Here is a 21,566-nt window from a genome sequence, read left to right on the forward strand (position 1 = left end):
CCGAGCTCTGAAATCACAGCCAACGGCCGAAGATGGGGGGCGCTGTATGTGCGGTATGCGTGACACTGAACAAACACTTTCAGCTTTTTCCCCAGTCATATGACTGATAGGCTCCATTAATGCCTGTCTAGGAAAAGAGGGAGGCGACTGCGCTGCTCCGAGAGAGAATGAATTAAGCTCTGCTTAGCGGAAGTCTGGATGTCCAGCATGTAGCTGGCATGGGGGCTACTACTGACGCTACAGAGATAGAAACTCTTGATCGTGGCTGGTTGAGTGACTTGTCGCTGGTGTGTCCTGATTCCATTCCCATACTCCGCTCAGCTCAGGAGGAAGCGCAGTAGCATGGCTCCGACGCTGCTCCAGAAGCTGTTTAACAAAAGGGGCGGTGGCCGGCTTAGTAGTGGCGACTCAACCTTTTCCCCTTTTAGACTGTCCAAGGAATGCTCAACCTTCAGGTGAGGAAATGCAGTTGTTATCTTGAGTCTTCCTTGCTGCGTTGTCATTCTGATAGAACATCCACTGCCCAAAACGTGAGACCCAGGAGCGCGTAGGGAGTACTTTTTCTCATTTCTAGTTCTTTTTATTCTCTGTAGACCATGTTCTTCAGAGTCTTACTTTTATTATTAAAAGTGCAATTTGTGTTTTGATAAATTAGTCTAAATCCTAACCCCAAAAAGAGAAATATATCTTGCATACTGTAATTTCCTGATGGTCGTTTTGGTTTAAGGGAGTAGTGTACTAAACCAAGAAAAATTTGGTTGGGTTAGGATTTTTTCTTTGTAATGACTCCTAAATGGTTAAAACATGTTGCACATGTTCAGTAACTGTAGTATATGGTCTCATGGATAATTTGGGGAGTTAGAATTCTCTCTTTGGAATGACCACTATTAGGGCATCTCTTGTCCTTTAAAGTACTTAAACTGTCATAATACATAGAGAAGTCTTAATTCGATAAGATTGTTTAATAGATATACATACAATTGTGCTTTTTAATTGAGTTTGTTCTACAGTGAACTTCAGAAAACATATATAATACAATTTTTTTCCAATCTGGAACACTCCTCTCAAAATAGGGATAATCATTTGATCATTCCCAGTGAACCTCAACAATAGATATTCTGTCTGGGGATGATGGGAGCTCAGTACATCTGGGAGACAACAGGATGAGGATGGCTGTCCTGATTCAAAGCAGTGTGATGTGATGAACAAACATGAGACTTTATCCTGCTTCCCAGCTTTCCTCATCCTTGAAATGAAAAAGCAAAGGAGAGGGACAGCAGAGAAAGAACATGTGGTTCTCTCTGGACTCCTTGAAATATGGGATAAGGTTATAATTTTCTTGTGGTAGTACTGCTACTTGATTACTATGTTTTACAACCATTCCTTTATACCTTTATAAATATACGTCCCACTGTGGTTACTAGACTATTCTCCTATGCAATTATGCTTAAAGTTGTAGTTTCAATGAATAGTGAGAAATGCAGGCTTATATAAAGTTATTTTTGAAAAAATGATAAAATGTACTTTCTGATTCATTTCTTATAAATATATGTGCATATTTTATTTTGTGATATTTTTAAAAATTTAAATTTTCTGGCTCTGTCATCTGTTTTTATCTTCTAACTATACGTTCCTTGAATGTAAAAGTAAGATGGTTTTGAATGCATTGAGTCTTAATTCTGTTTACTATTGGTATATTTGAACAATCTAGAAACATTCAAGAATATCTGAATTAGGCAGGCTGGCAATTACCATACTATTGTATTTTATATGTAATTATATTACATCCATAATAGCACCCTATTTTTATTCTCTTACAGACATGGACATCTAAATGCAGTTGTACTGTGAAAGTCTTTATTGGTCTTAGTTCCAATAAATGATAATAGGGATGGGTGTGGGATAAAAATGGCCTGTGAGAGTGATGGATAACACTAGATAATAGTAAGAAGTCTGTAATTTTATATCACACTTGTGGAATGCTATACTTACTGGAACTAACATGCTAAAGATAGACAAATAATTGATTTTTTCCTTCTGTATAAATATGCATACACACACTCATGAAACAAATGGAATATCAAATATAAAAAAGAAACAGCATAATTCAGTTTTTGTCTTCTAGCCTATAATAAAGATATGTGACATAAGTCTATATTCTCCTTATATGCGCTCATACAAGAACTATGTAGTATTGAATTAGGGGCAAAGCAATAAACAAGGGCTGCATAAACCAGAAGTAGGAAGAAAATAGATGACTGGGGCTATGTGATGTTCCCAATAGTTTAACATAGCAGAAACAAAGGAACTTTTTTTCCTACTTAACTAGATTGCTGTGCAAAAAGCACGGGACGATCAGATGAGTATTTCTGTTTAAAAGGATTGGGTTCTTATATTGAACACAAGTTCAAAAGTAAGTAGTCAGTTCCCTAATTAGAGTTGTACTGGATGCAGTCTAATAAAAAGAACACATTTTAGTTGCTGGAAGTTAGCCTGTCTATTAGAAATTATATAGTCCAAATAATCTAACATTAAAGTATAATGCCGTCCATGTACTGTATGTTCATTGAACAACATATGGAATCCATACAGGAGTTGCCATCACTTTTCACACAATAGCTTTTGGAGGCTGAAGTTTTGTGTAGTATAGCTTTGTGCATTTTAGGAATAGGAGAATGAACTACTCAATCTTTATTGTAACTTCTTTTATAAAGGTATTTCTGTTTTTAGAATATAAACAATTTCTAAAATGTATATCAAGTTTAAACAGTTGACTATTGTTTTCATATTGTAGCTCAATTCATGTCACGATAAACTACCATTTTGAATGAGCAAACAATGTTGTTGCAAATACAGCAGCCTTGTTCTGGCAGGGGTCAAACTGCCGGCCCATGGGCCGGATGCATCATGACTAAACCGGGCCACCTCATTGCCGGCAATGAGGAAAAAGCTCCGATACGTCGTGCGACGTCATGTGACATTGCGAGTTTGACATGTCTGTAGGGTCTTCTTGCAAGTTGAAATGGATGAACAATTGAGGAAGCTGGCTTTCATGGTTTGTTTGTAATGTGCAAGCCAAGATATTAAACTTGGGTCTTAGCTGAGGTAAGCTGAGAACAAATTCTAATGTTTGATCTTTGTTAAAAAGAATACAAGCCAGGGCTCCTGATTTGGAGATAATGACAAGAATTGCATAGTTTATTCAGTTGCTTTCATTGGCAGAAGCAGTCAGGTAGGCATAACTGACATGCTTGCTTGTTCATAAAGAACTAGAATTCTGGTCATACATGCAAATCAAACTTATCATTTTTGTTAACCTATGCTTTTCAGATATTTGTCTCCATTGTTTTCCTTTCTTTTGTATTTGCTAAATAAATGGTTCAGAATTTGGCTATTCATTTCCTTTGTGAAAAAAGTAGTCAAGGCCAGAGAGATGACATCACATATGTAGACAGCACACTTTCACATGACATCCTATTCCATTCTTTGTGACTGTCTTGTGATCCGTTTGCCAGAATCTGTCATTTTGATCTGTCTGGCTCTGTATTCTATATTCCATGAAAGATAGGATGCATCTGGGAAGCTCATAAGTAAATGAAAAATGTTTTTTTACTTTTTAGCCTGCAGCTACTGCCTTTTGTTCTAAAGGTAACAAATATCCATCTACAGATTTTCTTAATTTCTTTTTTTAAACTATTGAAATTATAGTAGTGACATTACCACATCTGGGGATCTAGTCTCAAACTTAACTAATGTATCTATGTATCTTAAATCTTTGCATATTTAACTTTAATGAATGATTCGAATTCTAATATGTTTTATCTAACATGATAAAACATCTCAGTATAAATATTATCTATGTCTTGCATGACTTTAATACTTTTGTTGTTATTGTTATTCAACTTTCTGTCTAGAGAATTCTTTGTCCTGTTAATAGCTTGTTTTGCTGTATGATTTTTTTATAAAGAATTACCTTAGCTACTCTAAAGAGCTACTTTTGTTTGTTCTTTTCTGCATCTATTATAGCTTTACAATACCTTTTTACAAATTATTTTGTACTGTATTGCATTTTAAAATAACAAAAAAACTGGAAAAAATACAAAGATAAAAATACTTTGTCAAAGAAAAAATATATAGAAAATGCTTTAAAAGTGAAAAAAATACAAAGGAAAAAGGTATAATTTTAGCAGCACATAGTTGCAATTCTTTAGTTATATAATTCAAATACCTATTTCTAATACATATGCCTATCTCTTTAAAAAAATCTTACTGCATTTTGTATAAATGAGTCCCATATTTCATTATATTTATCCATACAAAGTCTACATCCATAGGCAGTCTGCTCATTGGTGCAAGTGCAATCAAGTCCTCAACCCGTTGAGTGAAAGGGGCCAAACATTTTTTGTAAGTTTACAATAGTCTTTTTGAACTGTGACATTTCACACATGACTACTCATACAAGCTATTCCTTTGATTCTCAGTATCAGTTTTTAAAGTGAGAAAATGGATTTAAGCCAATTTCAAAAAGGCTGTATACGTTTTTCTTTGTACGTTTTCTGTCTTCTTAGGTTCTATGAAGACATTTAGCCAAGATTGTGTCTTATTCTATATCTTCTCTGAAAGAACTATATGGCAACTTGAGACTTGTTGGTTCAACATTTTGTTTAGGCTTCCTATATTGTCATGTAGCTAATACACCTTTTTCTTTTGGTGTGCCTATATTGCCATGTAGCTAATATATATTTTTGCTTATGGTGAAAGGAAGGGAAGGGCAGGGCATAACAACATACATTCCTTTAGTTCGTTATAACTTGGTAAACAAACCAGTCCAGCTAGTTGTATAAATTGCCAGATATAAAACTTGGAAAGTATAGATTATCTATACTCTTAAAGAAACATTGACAGACACTGACTTTACTTTGTTTGGTATTGTAACATAACCAGATTTTTTCCACTATAGTTTGCTAATATTCCTAAAAATATTGGAAACAGAATGAAATGATCCAAATATACTCTATATTTCAAGTTTCTGACTATGCAATATGCTTAGCAAATAAAATATTTAATTCTTCAATTTGCCATTTCAGATTTTATTCAGATTTTTCATGAACATCTTACATATCCTCAATTAAAATAGAATGTCTTTTAATATCAAATGAAGAGGTTGACAGAAGGAACATATCTTTACAATTACAGGTATATAAATGCTTCAAGTTAGCTCTGTTTTGTGTAATGTAGACTTCATGACCTTATTGTAATTCATACATTTTCAGGTATTTAATTTCAGACCACCTAAGTTACATGGATAGATCACTGTTGAACATGCTAACAAAAACTATGGAAAGTAATGAAGGAGAAGGTTTGTCAATCATAATCAACACATATTTTTAACATCACTTAACTATAATAATTGAGTCTGGCAACTCTGTCGCTAAGCAACATAGTCTAAAATGAGATATGTCACTGTGCCGACTCACAATGGCAGTTGCAGCAGAGCTCACTGATGATGTTGAATGAATCCTGCATGGTTGCAACACTCTGTGGTTATGTAATCTCCATTGTGACATTGTGTCAGCTAGTCTGTAAATGGTTGTTTTATGATGCGCTTTGGAAACCAGTAGTGAATGTCACAAATGGTGATTATAAAACCGTGGCACACTGCAGCTTCATAATTGCAAGTAAATTGCCAAGTACTTGAATCATGATCATATGACTACAAAGACGCTGCAGCAGCTACAAAGACCGGTTGTAAGTCCCCCCATTCAGCGCAATCAAAACTGGTCACTGAACAAGTGGTCTTTCATTGAGGCTACCTGTACTAAGGGCCATGAATAATCACAGCAGTCTTGCCTATCAAAAAATCATGGAATAACCAGATTTGTTCATATAGTCCACCTTTAACAACCATAATTAGAAATGGAAATTCAGTCCTTAAGTGAAGCAGTTGCTAAGTGAAACCACAACTGTGCTTCTGATTTTACTTCAGCTTTGCTTTGCTTTGCTTTATAGACCTGCAGAGGTCATAAATATGAAGATTAGTCATGAAGTTAGTTTTTTATCACTGTTATAACTGCAGACTATGTAACTCTGAACTATGTAACTGCAAAGTATAACTCCTTTTCCTGACGCTTGTCTGCTGCCAGCACAATCACCTTGCTCTTGGTGTGTAACTGAACAAACCAATCAAACCTCTTACTCTTTTGAAATCTCTTTCTCTCCATTCTCTCTGTTCCTTCCTCCTCACAGGTTAGACAGATTGGAGATTCAACAGTGTACTGTAAGCTATTTGAGTAGTGTGTCTGTGACTCCCATCCCTGGGCTGCCAGCATGATCACATTGCTTTCAATGTGCAGAAGAGCTAACCGCTTACTTTCTTGTAATCCCTCTTTTCAGTCACTCTGATCTGCGGGGGAGGGGGGAGGAAAAAAAACATAAGTCAGGCAAAGAACAACAGATATAGACTGTAATGGCAATCATGTGATGATACTTGTGTCATGTCATAGCAGCTACCTTTGCACCCTCCTGCAGACCGCAGCACCTACCTCCCATCCAGCCATGCTTGCACCGTGACATTTTTAAAACATTTTTGCAGCAATCGCTAAGTAAATCAATTTTCCCCAATTGCCTTCTTTTACTAGAAATTAGAAGTAAGCACCAGTAACTGGTTAAAAAAAAAAAAGCAAATTGTCATGTGATTATGCAGTGCTGCAAATGGCTGTAAAGTGAGCTAATTGCTTAGCATCCAAAATTTGGACATGGGTGTGTGTGTGTGTGTATGTTTTTGTAGCTGTTGTAACTTTAAAAATGAGTTGTAAGTAACTTTTGAGGAGTCTGTCATAATTTCAAAAAGGTCATTAAGCGACCGATCCTAAGTTGAGCACTACCTGTATAAAAGAGAGGGGAGGAAAAACATAATCAGACTTTCAAGATTCTGTTATTTTATATTTTTTATTAGAAAGTTTTATTAGTTTATAATATACAATACAATGGAAATACAAAAGCAAATAGCGGAAAAGATGGGGAAGGGAAAGGGGAGTAGAGAAGTGAGGTCAGGGAGGGAAAAAAAGGCATTGACTTCCAACTTCCTTTGGTGCAATAGAGTATCAACTTCAAATGTCAGCTTTTTAGTTTTACAAAATATTATAAACTAGCCATTTCAGCAACATCAAATCTATCTAACTGATAAAGCCCAAAATCAAAATTTCACTTTTTTCCACTTCAAGCACAAAATCTAGAAGCAGTTTTCACGTGGCCATAAAAGTTTTCATATTTTTTTCTTTAATCAGTACAGTCAGTTTAGCCATCTCTGCTAGCTCCATCATTTTTTGTAACTATTCCTCCTTTGTGGGAATCGATGTGGTCTTCCATTTCTGAGCATAGAGTAATCTTGCTGCTGTCAACATATATAACATCAAAGTTCCATTTTTTTTCCAGATCTTTGTCCATTAGCCCCAAGAGAAAAGTCTCTGATTTTCTTTCTATATTTAATTTAAGAATTTTCTGTATTAACATATGAATCCTACTCCAATATTTTCTTGCTTTATTACATGTCCACCATAAGCGGTAAAAAGTCCCCTCCTTACATTTCCAACATTAATTTGAAATACCATTGTACATTTTTGATGACTTGTCTGGTGTTAAGTACCAATGGTTGTAAAAATTTACTTTTAGATTATAATTTAATGTAAATGTTAACCCTTTATTCCACATATTTTCCCATTGTTCAATCATTATACTCAAAATTCCTTGCCCACTGAATCATACAGTGTTTTACGTGTTCATTTTCCAGATTTAAATTCAATAACATTTTGTAAACTTTAGCAATATGTTCATCACAACCGCACAATAGGCTTTCCAATTCATTTTTAGCAAAAGTAAACCCATGATTTGGACATGGATGTGTGTGTGTATTTGTTTGTAGCTGTTGTAACTTTAAAAAAATTAGTTGTAAGTATCTTTTGAGGAGTCTGTCATAATTTCAAATGGTCATTAAGCGACCGGTCCTAAGTTGAGCACTACCTGTATAAAAGAGAGGGGAGGAAAAGCATAATCAGACTTTCAAGATTCTGATTTTTTAGACCGGGGTGTCAAACTGCCGGCCCATGGGCCAACTGCATCATGCGGAGGCTCCACCCACCCCAGCTCTGGCCATGAGAAAAAAGTCACAATACATCGCAACACGTCATGTGACGCAGCAAGTTTGACACCCATGTTTTAGACTATTTCAATGAAATATAGTTCTAATCTTCCTGTGGAATCAGTTTCCTGATCTGTTCTATCTAAGACAAGAAACAATGGATGGAAACTAAACAAGGAGAGAAACAATCTGGAATTAAGGAAAAACTTCCTAACAGTGAGGAGAATTAATCAGTGGAACATCTTGCCTTCAGAAGTTGTGGGTACTCCATTATTGGAGGTTTTTAAGAAAAGAGTGGACAGCCACCTGTCTGAAATGGTATAGGGTCTCCTGCTTGAGCAGGGGGCTGAACTAGAAGACCTCCAAGATCCCTTCCAGCGCTATTCTGATTGCTTGGGCTGGCATCATCTGGCAGCTGCCTCCATTGCTACCTCAGCCTACAGAACAGAATTCTTATCAAAATAATGCAGGTTGGATTTTATTAGGATTTAGGAAGGCTATTAAGACCTGGTTATTCCAAGAAGCCTTCAGGGAATGAAGTAGATGTTCCTTGCAGTTTGTGATTACTGTGTTCAGTTCAGTGGGATTAATAATTTTGTGAATTTGTGTAATTTACTATTTTAATATTTGATTTGGATAGGTTGCATTTAAAGTGGCTTATAAACCTGAAAAAATAAATAAGGGAAGTAAAATATCAAAATACTTTTGAAAGACTCTATAATAAGTTTGCTTGAAGTAAAACATTTTTGTAAAAAAAAACAGCTCAAGAGAGGACAGGCTCAATCACTAAATAACTTTAGCTTGAATACTTCATTCTGGTTCTTTGTAGTATTTTCAGTTAAATGGATGTTTTATTACTATTGTGCATTATCTTAGTAGCTGTTAACAGTATTAACACTGGCATCAGTAAATAAGCTCATTCATTTGGCAGTTGATTGCAAATTACTATTCAGGCTATGTTGCCATGCTTAGAGATTCTATCCATGTAAAATAAAACCATATGTGAGAGAACAGTTCATTACGTATTTGGCAATTCTTCATTGCCAGTAAAGAAAAGAAAGTTGTAAATGAATTTTATTGCAATGTAGGCAATGCTGAGGCTGGTTTTGCACATCACATTAGCCCTTAATGTGTTTTTTTGCTTATTATAGTATGCAGATTCAACCAATACAGCCAATGTGGCTTACAATGCAATCACAATTAAATTGTGGCTTAAGACAAACCAGCTTGTTTTTAATCTTAAGATATTTGGTGTATAAAACACTTGCTCTAAATATATTAAAATTGTAAAACTTTCTTTTTTCCTTTAGAATAGTAAGGACAATGTGATAAATTCTAGTTTGAGAAAGACATGAGTGTGGACAAGTGGCCGTAAGAAAATGTATATAATTATGAGGGAAATTAAAAACACCAGGGTAAACAGTATGACTAAAAGTAAACAGTTTGGCATTATCAATAGATTTGGTTTTGTTTTGAAATATGTTAATGAATTCTTTGGAGTGAGCACAGTAGACTTAGCATTGGGATTTGGTTCTGTTGGTTATACTTTTGAATTGGCCTTTCCTACTAAAACTGGGTGTTGCAGGAGGTTAGTTATCTGAAATATTCAAAAAAAATCCCCTTAACATGTTTAATATGGTATTATTCCCATGTTATCAGTAGGGAATATTGAAGTTAATAGATCTGAAACATTCTTGTCCTTTTGGGGTCATGGAATATAAAATTCCTATGTGTGTGGATACTTACATAAATTGATGGACATCTAATTCTTTCTGCAGCACAGATTTTAGTTGGAAGTCCTAAAATTCCATCACACAATGTACCTTAAGTGTATTTAGGAATGCAGCTATAAAAGGGGTGTTGTAACTTTGAGCTATCTTCATCAGCCTGACACTCTCCAAAATTATTGCATTTCAATTCATATAACCCCTCAGTCGTCACATTTGAAGGTACCTGTTTGGATAAGGCTAAATTAAGAGTTTTGTATTTTGAAAACTGTCATTCAAATGGACAACTTCTTTCAGAACAGGGAAGCAAAATATTAATTATGTTGCAGTTTAATGCATTTCACAGGATCAATTTATCCTAGGCCACAGCAGATTGGTAGCACTTAGTCAATCTTAGCCAGTCCCCCAAAAGATAAGCATATTGTGGTATGGTTAATATCAAATTCAAACCCGAAAAGATTGAAACAAAATACATGTCCTAATTCATGGCTAAATTTCCATGGCTTCTCTTCTTTTAATTACATTATAATATCTGTTTTCATCCATAGTATTTAATATAGCCAGCAACCATTATCTATTTGGATTATGGATCACTGTTTGGATTCTTTTGCTTAGTAGATAGTTCATGAGATATTGTCTGAATTATAGTATATGTTCTTTTAAGTTTTGTACCAAGGTGCGCTTGGGACTATTTTTAATTAAACATTTTACATATGTCACTTGAAGGATAATGAAACAAGAGTTTCAGTTGAACTGGCCATTGTACACAATTTTTTTATTAAAGACAACTATAATAGAAATTACCATGATTCTGATGTCTGTGACAAAGTGATGGATTGAATTTCTAGTGCCTCTCTCTGAAGAAGGGTATAAAAACCATGAACTACAAGCAAAAAAATTAGCAAGCACATTTTTCAGGATACTAATTCTAGGTGTGTTCTGGAAGATTGATCTGTGATGTTCCAGATGTAGCACAGAGGTTAGGTGCTGACATCAGCCTGCAATGAAAAACAGAAATGGAATTTGCATCATATACAGTTAGAGATACGGGATGTTTTCACTGGTCGTTGTACTGTCCCAGGAAGGGCGTTTGAAATCTAACCAATGCAGAATGTGGCATCATTATTATTGTTTGAAATCCACAGCCAAGGTCATAGACTTAGGAGTGAAAGAAGAGGGGGTCAGAGCAAAAATGGCAAAACCTAGCCAGGTTTCAATGACAGGCAAAAAACTTCAAGTTGGATATATCCTGACATACATTCTACTGAGCACTTTGTGCTTAGCTGGCCATATATATGAAATGAGGAATCATCTGAAAGAAACAATGTCCTTCATTTGTCTCAGATGCTGGCATCTGCTTTATTGAAAAAAAATTGTGTCTATAGAAATGTGAAGTATAAGCAGAAAGTCAAATGGCATAGTGACTATATACTCTGTGCTCTTATGGCAAGGAAGACCACTTTTATGTGTCTCCAGATCTTCATATGTTTACAAGAAAAAATTGAAACTTTTATATTGAAGCCGTGTAATCTTTAAAATATTAGCAAAATAGTTCCAAAATTTTTATATACAGTGAAATATAAATTTGCTTTCATTAATTGTAATAATTCATAGCCTGTTTCTAAGGATTGAAAACTGACCAGTGTATTGCAAAAACATTTGTGCCTTAGAGTTCACTTTATCACAGTGGTTCTCAACCTTTTTAATGCCGCGACCCCAACTGGTCGTAAGTCAAGGATTACCCAACCGGTTGTAAGTCAAGGACTTTCTCTGCCCAGGAGCGCCGCACATGCGTGGTGCCACCCCCTGCGCCGGCTGAGGCTTAGCTGGCAAGCGGCAGAGACGGCGCAGGCCGACCACTGGCTGGGCCACCAGCTGGCCCAGCCTAAGGGAGGTAAGGCACCCGCCGGGCCCCACGCGTGCCAGCAACCCTCCCTGCGCCCGCCAGCCTCCCACCCCTGGCCCTCTTTTACTTACATTTTTAGTAGTTGCTCAGCAGGGAGGGGTAGAAGCTTCCAGACAGCTCGCCTTCGCTGCAGACAACTTGCAGCACCCTTTGCAGAAGGGACTTTTGGCGGGCTCAGCAGGGCAGAGACAGCCTGGACAATTCCTATTGGCTTTTGAAAGCCAATAGAATTAGACTCTATTCAAGATTTCAAAAGCCAATAGAATAAAAGGGAGTAGCATAGCTAAGGAAAAGGGGGGAAAAATGGCGGACTGCGTTCTTTGCCGACCCCCGTGAAATGGTCATTCGACCCCAAATGGGGTCCCGACCCACAGGTTGAGAACCACTGCTTTATCAGATACATATCATGGACTGAGGTTAACAACTACATATTTCTTACGTAGAAAAATTGATTGGTCCTTATGTATAACAAAACATTAATTTTGATGCAGCAGACTTAAAACACTAATATTAACAAATATATATTTCTGAAAATTCTGCTAATCCTTAAATCTGTATATGACTGTTTTGTATGGGAAAGCAGCAATGGATAGATTTGTGGAAATCGTTTTCATGTCAGTATTGCATGCAAAACTACAATACAGTGTTTTTTCTGTCTAATTTCTCAGTAAATCATGTTTTTTAATCCAAACTACACTTATATAGATTATGTTAAGTATTTTTCACAACTATCCTATGTAATTTATATAAGTATTGTTATACACACTTCGCCTGATGCACTTTTACGATATGTCATCCCTAATACATGATTTCTATAAATAATATATGTAAACATGTATATTTGTGATAAATCAATATAATACTGCATCCTTAATTCATGATAAGTTTAGGAAACTATGTACTGATTATAAATCTATTATTGCTATTGTTTTTTAAAAAATTTATACCAAATTGTATAGTCTCAGTTGCTTATCCACAGATGATTTTTTTAAAATAGTGAATGTACTACAGCAATCATAAGGCTAAATGATTAATCTCATAATGCCTCTCTTTCCAAGAAATTATGACCAATTGAATTATGAAATTGGGGAAATCTCCTAGCTTTGTTGATTATCTCATATATATTATCTCCTATTTTATTATGTTTATCCACTGAAGATTCTTCCAGTTACCTCCCCAGTTTCAGTTACAGTCCTTTCTAAACTTAATCTACAGTGCATCCAATTTATAGGGAAATTTCATTGATAAATGTAGGTATTAATAAGTACCCAACAATTGGTAGATAATAATAGAACAGTGATTCCAATTTAGACTAAATTTACATGAGGCCATCAAATTCTGGATAAAATATTTTCATTTGATGAATTTGCTTTAACTTAGAATATTTGGAATCCTTTTGATGTAGCTTCTTGGAGGTCTCTGATATGGAACCTGATTGGTTTTTCCAGCATTTAATATATCCATTAATATAGTTTATTTTATTCTTGAATTATGTTTAATTACAAGTAATATGCTTTCTCATTGGTTGAACTGATGTTTTTAAACATGTCAAAATTTACTGTTTTTCCTTTTTAACATAGCTTTAGAAACTCTTGAATGCTGAAAATATTAAAGGACTTTAAGGAAGGCATCTATAAAATGTATAATCTAACTATTTTATAGATAAACCAGAAATTCATTTTCACAAACATTCTTGTTTGAGATAGTGATAAAGTTTCATATTAGTTCAGGTTACAATACTGTATAAATTGTCACTATGTGTGAATTGGACAGCCACTGTATAGACTAATCATTTCTTTGTCAGTGGGCAAATGTACAAAATCATCAGGGGTTCAAATAATTTTTTCCCTCATTGTATATAAATCTGTTTAATAAATGAATAAATATAAATTGGAATGAATTAGACTTGATCTTCCTAGAATTGCTAATAATTTGGACTTGCTTAAGTATTTGGAATATAGTTTGGGTTCTGATTTTGGGGTATTTTTATTCCCACAAAGTTGTTTCAACTAGCAGTTTAATCTCAAAACTAATTTACATTATTTTACATAATTTATAGTGAATTTATATATTGTTAAATAATTCTATGCCATGTGCATTATTAAAGGTTTTTCATTGCATACACACAGTTGTTGGAAAAAATGCTTTAAATTTATATGCTTACAAGCCAATAGTTAACAATTCATTTTAATTTAGGTTACTGATTAGGACAAGACATTTCAGAATTCAAATTCTTTCTGGGCTCACCTTGAAAGTTACTACTTGACCCCATCAAAATCATGGCAGACAATGAAATCTATTTTATAACATCCCTCTTTCCTTACCTACCAGTCATCTATTATCTATCTCATTATTCATGAAATGTTCATGTTATATAGATAAACATCAGTTTAAAAAAAGCCAATAAATCTATTTTGGGAGGTAAACTGGGCCTCTTGTAATATTAGTATTTTAGATCAGTTGACTTCTGATGGTGCAGTTTTTAAAACTTATAGATTGTAAAATTGAATTTGATTTATCTCACAGTATTTTTTAATTCAACTTATACATATATTATAGAGACTGTTCAACATCCATTAGAGATTTTGGAATCAGAGTTTAAAATTACCATTTTCATCTCAGAGAAAATGAGATGATAAAGAATCTGAGAAGAGTTGAAAAGAAACTGCTGGATTCATGGTAGAATGAATGAATGGAGTGTATCAGGGCCAGAAAAGAGGAGAGCAAATAACCTATGCCTGAAACACAGGGCTTGCAAGATAAACAAATTCTCCATTTTCTAATTGAGTTAGTAACAGTAGAGTTTCTAGGAAAACTCTGTCAGCATAAAGTCTTGCCTACTACAGGGTTGCTAACAACTAAAGTCTTCTTTTGTGAGCAGCTTTGACCAAACTTTTCCTTGATTGTCTAGACCAGGGGTGTCAAATTGCCGTCATGGCATCCCACCCCATTGCCAGCAATGCAAAAAAAGTCACGATATGTCGCCACACGTCACATGACATTGCGGGTTTGACACTCCTGGCCTAGACCTTCTTGTTGTGATGTTGTGCTGTTAATCTATTCCCCTCAGTACTGTGATGTGCTGAACTAGTATACTTTGTTTTTCAGCTTTAGACTTAGCTTTCATTTGGTGAATCCTCCCTAGATTTTCAATTTTTATTCTTAGAACAGAACACAAAGCTAGCAATTAATTTTACCTGTATTTGAAGAAACTAGTTGGGTGCATTTGAATATCACATATAGCCTTAATCATAACATAGTTTGGGACTAGCATATTCTTCAGTAGCTTTCCTGCACAATTGTTGGTTCTTCCTAGAAATATTTGGAGTAATTTTTGTTTTAAAGTAGCTGTCTTGTAGGATGGTTATGCAGGTCTTCTAAATACAGATAGTTCTCATTTAGCAACAATAATCAGGACCAGCAACTTCGTTAAGCGAAACAGTTGCTAAGTGAAACCATGTCTGTGCTTATGATCTTACTTCAGCTTTCTCTTGTCTTACAGACTTCCAAAGTCTGTTTAGTGAGGACTGATAATAAAGTTATTTTCCATCATCATCACAACTGCAAATGGTCATTAAATAAGACAGTTGCTAATTCTAATATAACACTTTGGTATACACTGTGATTTGCATCATGCAGAAAGTCATATTCTTTGTTGAGATTAAATGTTTAATTATTTTTCAAAAGCATTTCAAAAGTGTGGTGGACAGAGGCAGTTACTGAACAAATCTGTTCACATTTTTGTTGTATTGCTGACATAGATACTTGGAGAATCAAACACTTTTTATCAAAATATGAAAGCAACATTGACCTGTTGCAATGCAGGCTCTTCTCTTTTGTACATACACAGGATATGCCACATGTACAAAGGTGGCAGAGCTTGCCTCATGTTAGTGCCACACTGTTTTTCATTTGTACTCATTCCCAGCTAATGGACTCCCCCCATTGCAAATACCCTTGTGTTTTAATTTGCATTCCATCCATGTATGTATGTGCGACCCAGAAACAAGCAATTATTTTAAATTTCATAACTCATGTTTACTTGAACGTTTGTTTTTAAGATCATTTAAGTGTAAATGGTTAGTCATTCCTTACACCTCTTCAGAACTAATAAAATGAAACAAAGAACAATTTTTGAGTTCTTCTTACTGTATTGAGATTGTTCTTTGTTACTGATAGTAAACAAGTTGCTAATGTTAATCGCATTAGAGCCAAAAGTCTGAATGTGGCAGAAGGTCTCTTTTTTGTGTTAATCATTTCTTACAGATAACCTGTAGCATTGGTGGCAGGTTCCTGTTTACCTTGAAGAGATGGTGCTGAGACACAAGGTTGCTAAGAGCTGTCAGATGACACTTGCTCACATGAGACCATTAAGAGGGTGTTGCCTCCTGTTTTAAAACAAGTTTGCAACTGAAGAGTCAGTGAGAAAGCAGCTACCTTTCTGTTGAAGGCCATCTGGTTAGGTCTTGTGATCAAATAATAATTGCTAGTTACAGAAACAAACCAGGAAGCATGACTATCAGAGTTCTTCTTTGCTAGCAACAAAACTGGCAGCATTTATAAGAACAAGCAAGTTATTCTATGTTTTTAAAGAAGTTATTGCTATAACTTTTAATAGTAAATGGTTAAATTTTATCTAAAGAAGTAATACTGATTGCAGAAGATATTCAGCTGTGATTTGTTTTTTCTTAAAAAGGCCAAATCAGTGCTAGCCAATTTTTGTCTGACATTTCTTTCATGAGTAGTTTATTACACAGTAATCTCTGTGGATACTTAAATATAAAATCATTATTTTGAAGAAATCATGCCTATAACAGCATGTCTTGAATTGAAAATGTGTGGAGGTACATCAAAATCATCTAACAGTATAGGCAACCAGGCGCAGAAATCAAGTCATTGTTCCCCTACTTCACTAGTGAATAGCTTTTCAACACCAAGAGTGGATAAGGCAAAGAAATCAGTTGTGGCAGAAAAGAGTTCCAAATTTTCAAAGAGGTTTACTGGAGAACTATCTAAAAGGTATGAAAGTTTAATGTAAAACTGGCTTTGAGTGGACTGGGAGGCAGTTTCACTTTTTTGCATTTTTATTATCACACATGTTCTTTTCTAGGCAATCATCTGTGATTATTCTTTTCAGTACTGAAAGTTTTTTTTAAATATTAAATTATTGTGCAATTTCTGTTGAATATATTGCATTCAATTGCATGTTTTTTCATTTTTAATTTGTTCCATTCCATTTCTGCATCAGTTTGTGTTTGCCTGCATGAAAATCTATACATATTTACTGTTTGCTTAGGAACAAACATTCAGAAGCATAAATAACAAAAAATGTGTTTTTAAAATTTCCAGGTTTAGAGGTTGCAGATTTGCTAAATCTGCATTAAAATGTAAATCCCATTTTGTTCACAGATTGTTCTAATAAATATATTATCCTATGATGATAAAATATTTTGAATGATATTTTGAAAGCTCTAAATAAGTAGCCTAACTGTAGTGTTTTTTATTGTTTTACATAATTCCTGATCACTAGTTTAAGGATTGTATTGTTCAAATCATCTAGCAACTCTCAGAAATTCTAGTAGCTAGGACAGTGTACTTTCACTCAAAATAACTAGATGATTATTGCATATCTATTTTAAATTCTTTGTATGGCCATTGTTTAGTGGAATAGAAATACTTACAAAATAGAATAAAATACTAATTGCAGTGAAGAATTGAAGATGCTGTAGCACATTCTCTTTGTCTGATATAGGTACAGTCATGTGAAAAAGAAAGTATACCCTGGTTTTACATATCAGGACAAAGTAAAAACTATCTAGTCCTTAGCAATTCTTAAAAGTACATAAATACGTCAGATGAACAACAACACTTGACATACTACACTATGTTATCATTTATTTTACAAAAAGGCCAAAATACAGAAGCCATGTGTGAAAAGTGTACCTTATGATTCAATAGCATGTAAAACCACCTTTAGCAGCAATAACTTGAAGTAATCAATTTTTTTGTATGATTTTATCACTCCCTCATATCGTTGTGGAGAAATTTTGGCCCTCTCTTCTTTACCACATTGCTTCAGTTCATTGAGGCTTGTGGGCATTTGTTTATGCATAGCTCTGTTGAGGACCCGCCACAGCATTTCAATCAGGTTGAGGTCTGGACTTCGACTGGGCCATTGAAACACCTTGATTCTTTTCTTTTTCAACCATTCTGTGGTAAATTTGCTGGTGTGGCTGAGATCCTCTTGCACGACCCAATGTTGGTCAATCTTTCGCTGACACATTTGACTCTAGAATATTTTGGTATACAGAGGAGTTCATGGTTGACTCAATAACTCCGAGGTACCCAGGTCCTGTGGCTTCAAAAGAAGCCCAAATTATTATTCTTCCATTACTGTGCTTGACAGTTGGTATAAGATGTTTGTGCTGATACCAAATGTGGCACTGTGCATTATGGGAAAACATCTTCACTTTGGTCTCGTCAGTCCAAAGGAAAGTGTTCCAGAAGTCTTGTAATTTGTTAAAATGCAACTTTGCAAACTTAAGCCATGCTGCCATTTCCTTTTAGAGAGAAGAGGCTTTCTCCTGACAACTCTTCAAACAAACCATACTTATTCAGTCGTTTTCTAATTGTACAGTCATGAATTTCAACATTTAACTGCTAACTGAGGCTTGTAGAGTCTGAGATGTAACTCTTGGATATTTTTGCAATTTCTTTGTAATATTTGATGGATTGTTGTGTTATCTTCTTCTCTACTGTAAACTAGATCTCTGAATTCACATTCCTTAGATTAACTCTTTTCACTGCAGACTGATGGATTTGCTAGGGGAAAAAAATTCTTGCATAATTCTCTTCATTTTTTTTTTGTACTAAAAACTCATAGCTGGTCCTGTTCTGGGTTTGATCTAAATGAAATCCGCTTGATAGTGTATCAAGATTGTGAAAGACGGGGCAGACAAGTCTTGTTTGATTCTACAGCTGTCCGAAAGACTGATGAGAAACAGTTTCAGGTAAGTTTTTTTTTTAATATGATAAAAATTATTTTGCAATTTTAAGTAATCTTTTATTGTATCTGATCTATCAACTTTTATCAGAGAAATTAAACCCGCCCTTAGTAAAACTTAAATATGAAATTAGAACAAATAATATAGAATTATAAAAAATGTTACAGAATAAAGATAAAATATGTGTATGTTTTAAAAAGCTGACAGTAAACTTAAAATTAAATCATATTATCTTTAGTTTGTGCTGTATAGTTCTTGTTAGAGAACTTGTATGAACCATGGTGGCGCAGTGGTGAGAATACAGTTTTGCAGGCTAATTCTGCTGATTGCCAACAGCCAGCAGTTTGGCAGTTCGAGTTTCACCAGCTCAAGGCTGACTCAGCCTTCCATCCTTCCGAGGTTGGTAAAATAAGGACCCAGATTGTTGGGGATGATACACTGACTCTGTAAATGCTTAGAGAGACTAAAGTACTGTGAAGCAGTATATAAGTCTTAAGTGTTATTGCTATTCCTAGAGGTTTTGCTTTATTAATAGTTGTTGTTAGTTGCGAAGTCATGTCCGACCCATCGCGACCCTATGGACAATGTTCTTCCAGGCCTTCCTGTCCTCTACCATCTTCTGGAGTCCATTTAAGCTCACGCCTACTGCTTCAGTGATTCGATCCAGCCATCTCATTCTCTGTCGTCCCCTTCTTTTATTGCCCTCAATCTTCTCCAGTGAGTCCTTCCTTCTCATTAGGTGGCTAAAGTACTTGAATTTCAACTTCAGGATATGGCCTTCTAAAGAGCAGTCAGGGTTGATCTCCTTTAGGACTGACCGGTTTGATCGCCTTGCAGTCCAGGGGACTCACAGGAGTCTTCTCTAGCACCATAGTACAAAGACCTCAATTCTTTGGCGCTTAGCCTTTCTTATGGTCCATCTTTCACAGCCGTACATTACAACTGGGAAAACCATGGCCTTGACTAATATGTACTTTTGTTGGCAGGGTGATGTTTCTGCTTTTTAGTATGCTGTCTAGATTTGCCATAGCTTTCCTCCCCAGGAGCAAGCGTCTTTTAATTTCTTGGCTGCAGTCCCCATCTGTGGTGATCTTGGAGCCCAGGAAGATAAAATCTGTCACTACCTCCATTTTTTCCCATCTATTTGCCAAGAATTGAGAGGGCCAGATGCCATGATCTTGGTTTTGTTAATGTTGAGTTTCAAGCCAACTTTTGCACTCTCCTTCTTCACCCGCATCAAGAGGCTCTTTAGTTCCTCTTCGCTTTCTGCCATTAAAGTGGTGTGATCTGCATATCTTTTATTAATAGTACAAATGCATTAATATTCAATTGTAATAAAATAAAATATTTATTTATTTATTTAATTTTATTTATATGCCGCCCAATCCCAAAGGACTCAGGGCGGCGTACAAAATTAAAACAATCATCTAACAATAAAACAATAAAATAATACAATCATACAGCATGTCCGATCATATCCCGCCCCCCCCCGGGACATCAGCCCCAGGCCTGCTGGAACAGGAGAGTTTTAATGGCTTTCTTAAAGGCCGGCAGGGTGGGAGTAGTTCGAACCTCGGGGGGAAGTTGATTCCACCAGGTTGGAGCCACCACAGAAAAGGCCCTTCCCCGAGGGCCCGCCAGCCGACATTGTCTGGCTGACGGGACCTGAAGGAGGCCCAATCTATGGGACCTCACCGGTCTCTGGGAACTGTGCGGCAGTATGCGGTCCTGTAAGTAACCTGGCCCTATGCCATGAAGGGCTTTAAAGGTGATAACCAACACCTTGAATTGCGTCCGGAGACCCACAGGAAGCCAGTGCAGCTCGCGGAGGATAGGTGACACATGGGCGTACCTTGGCGCGCCCACAATCGCTCTCGCGGCTGCATTCTGAACCAACTGCAGCCTCCAAACGCTCTTCAAAGGTAGCCCCATGTAGAGCGCGGTACAGTAATCCAGTCTTGAGGTGACAAGGGCATGAATGACCGTGAGTAAATCCTCCCGGTCCAAATAAGGCCGCAATTGGTGCACCAGGCGAACCTGGGAAAAGGTCCCCCTGGCCACAGCCGATAGATGTTGTTCCAAATTTAGCTGTGAGTCCAGGAGGACACCCAAGTTGGTGCCTGCACTGAGGGAGGTAAATTTGCCCCCCCCCCAGGACTAATGATGGACCATCCAGTTGACCTTTGGGAGGCAAGACCGAGAGCCACTCGGTCTTGTCAGGGTTGAGTCTAAGCCTGTTCACCCCCATCCAGACCCTCACATCTTCCAGGCACCCCCATCCAGACCCTCACATCTTCCAGGCACCGGCACATTCACTGAAAGGACACAGGGTGGAGATATATAATTGGGTATCATCCGCGTACTGATGATACTTCACCCCGTGTCGCCGAATGATCTCACCCAGCGGTTTCATGTAGATGTTAAAAAGGAGGGGGGGACAGGACCAAGCCCTGAGGCACCCCATGATCGAGGCGCCTATGGGTCGATCTCTGTCCGCCCGCAAACACCGACTGCGACCTGTTAGAGAGGTAGGAGGAGAACCACTGCAATACGGTGCCGCCCACTCCCACCTCTCCGAGACGACGCAGAAGGATACCATGGTCGATGGTATCGAAAGCCACTGAGAGGTCAAGAAGCACCAGGATAGAGGAATGACCCCTATCCCGGGCTCGCCAGAGGTCATCGGTCAGTGCGACCAAAGCAGTCTCAGTGCTGTAGCTGGGCCTGAAACCAGATTGAAAAGGGTCCAGATAATTAGTTTCATCCAAGGATCGCAAGAGTTGGGACGCCAC

General features: G+C 36.5%; 1 protein-coding gene across 6 annotated transcripts in view; it reads left to right on the forward strand.

Annotated features, from left to right (window-relative positions):
• Positions 1-55: 55 nt before the first annotated feature.
• Positions 56-21,566, forward strand: part of FNIP2 (folliculin interacting protein 2) — a 73,580-nt gene continuing 52,069 nt past the window's right edge. For 4 of the 6 annotated variants that reach the window (XM_039319373.1, XM_039319374.1, XM_039319375.1 and 1 more), the window contains exons 1-2: positions 13,444-16,789; positions 18,654-18,780. In XM_039319373.1, coding sequence (XP_039175307.1) covers positions 16,575-16,789; positions 18,654-18,780 — 342 coding nt within the window. In that variant the 5' untranslated portion in view covers positions 13,444-16,574. Of the gene's footprint in view, positions 456-13,443; positions 16,790-18,653; positions 18,781-21,566 lie in introns of those variants that run through there. The other 2 variants (XM_039319376.1, XM_039319377.1) reach the window with 2 other exon arrangements.

This window comes from Crotalus tigris, unplaced genomic scaffold (genome assembly GCF_016545835.1).
Source record: "Crotalus tigris isolate CLP2741 ecotype Arizona unplaced genomic scaffold, ASM1654583v1 scf7180000023581.319791, whole genome shotgun sequence".
Taxonomy (NCBI): domain Eukaryota; kingdom Metazoa; phylum Chordata; class Lepidosauria; order Squamata; family Viperidae; genus Crotalus; species Crotalus tigris.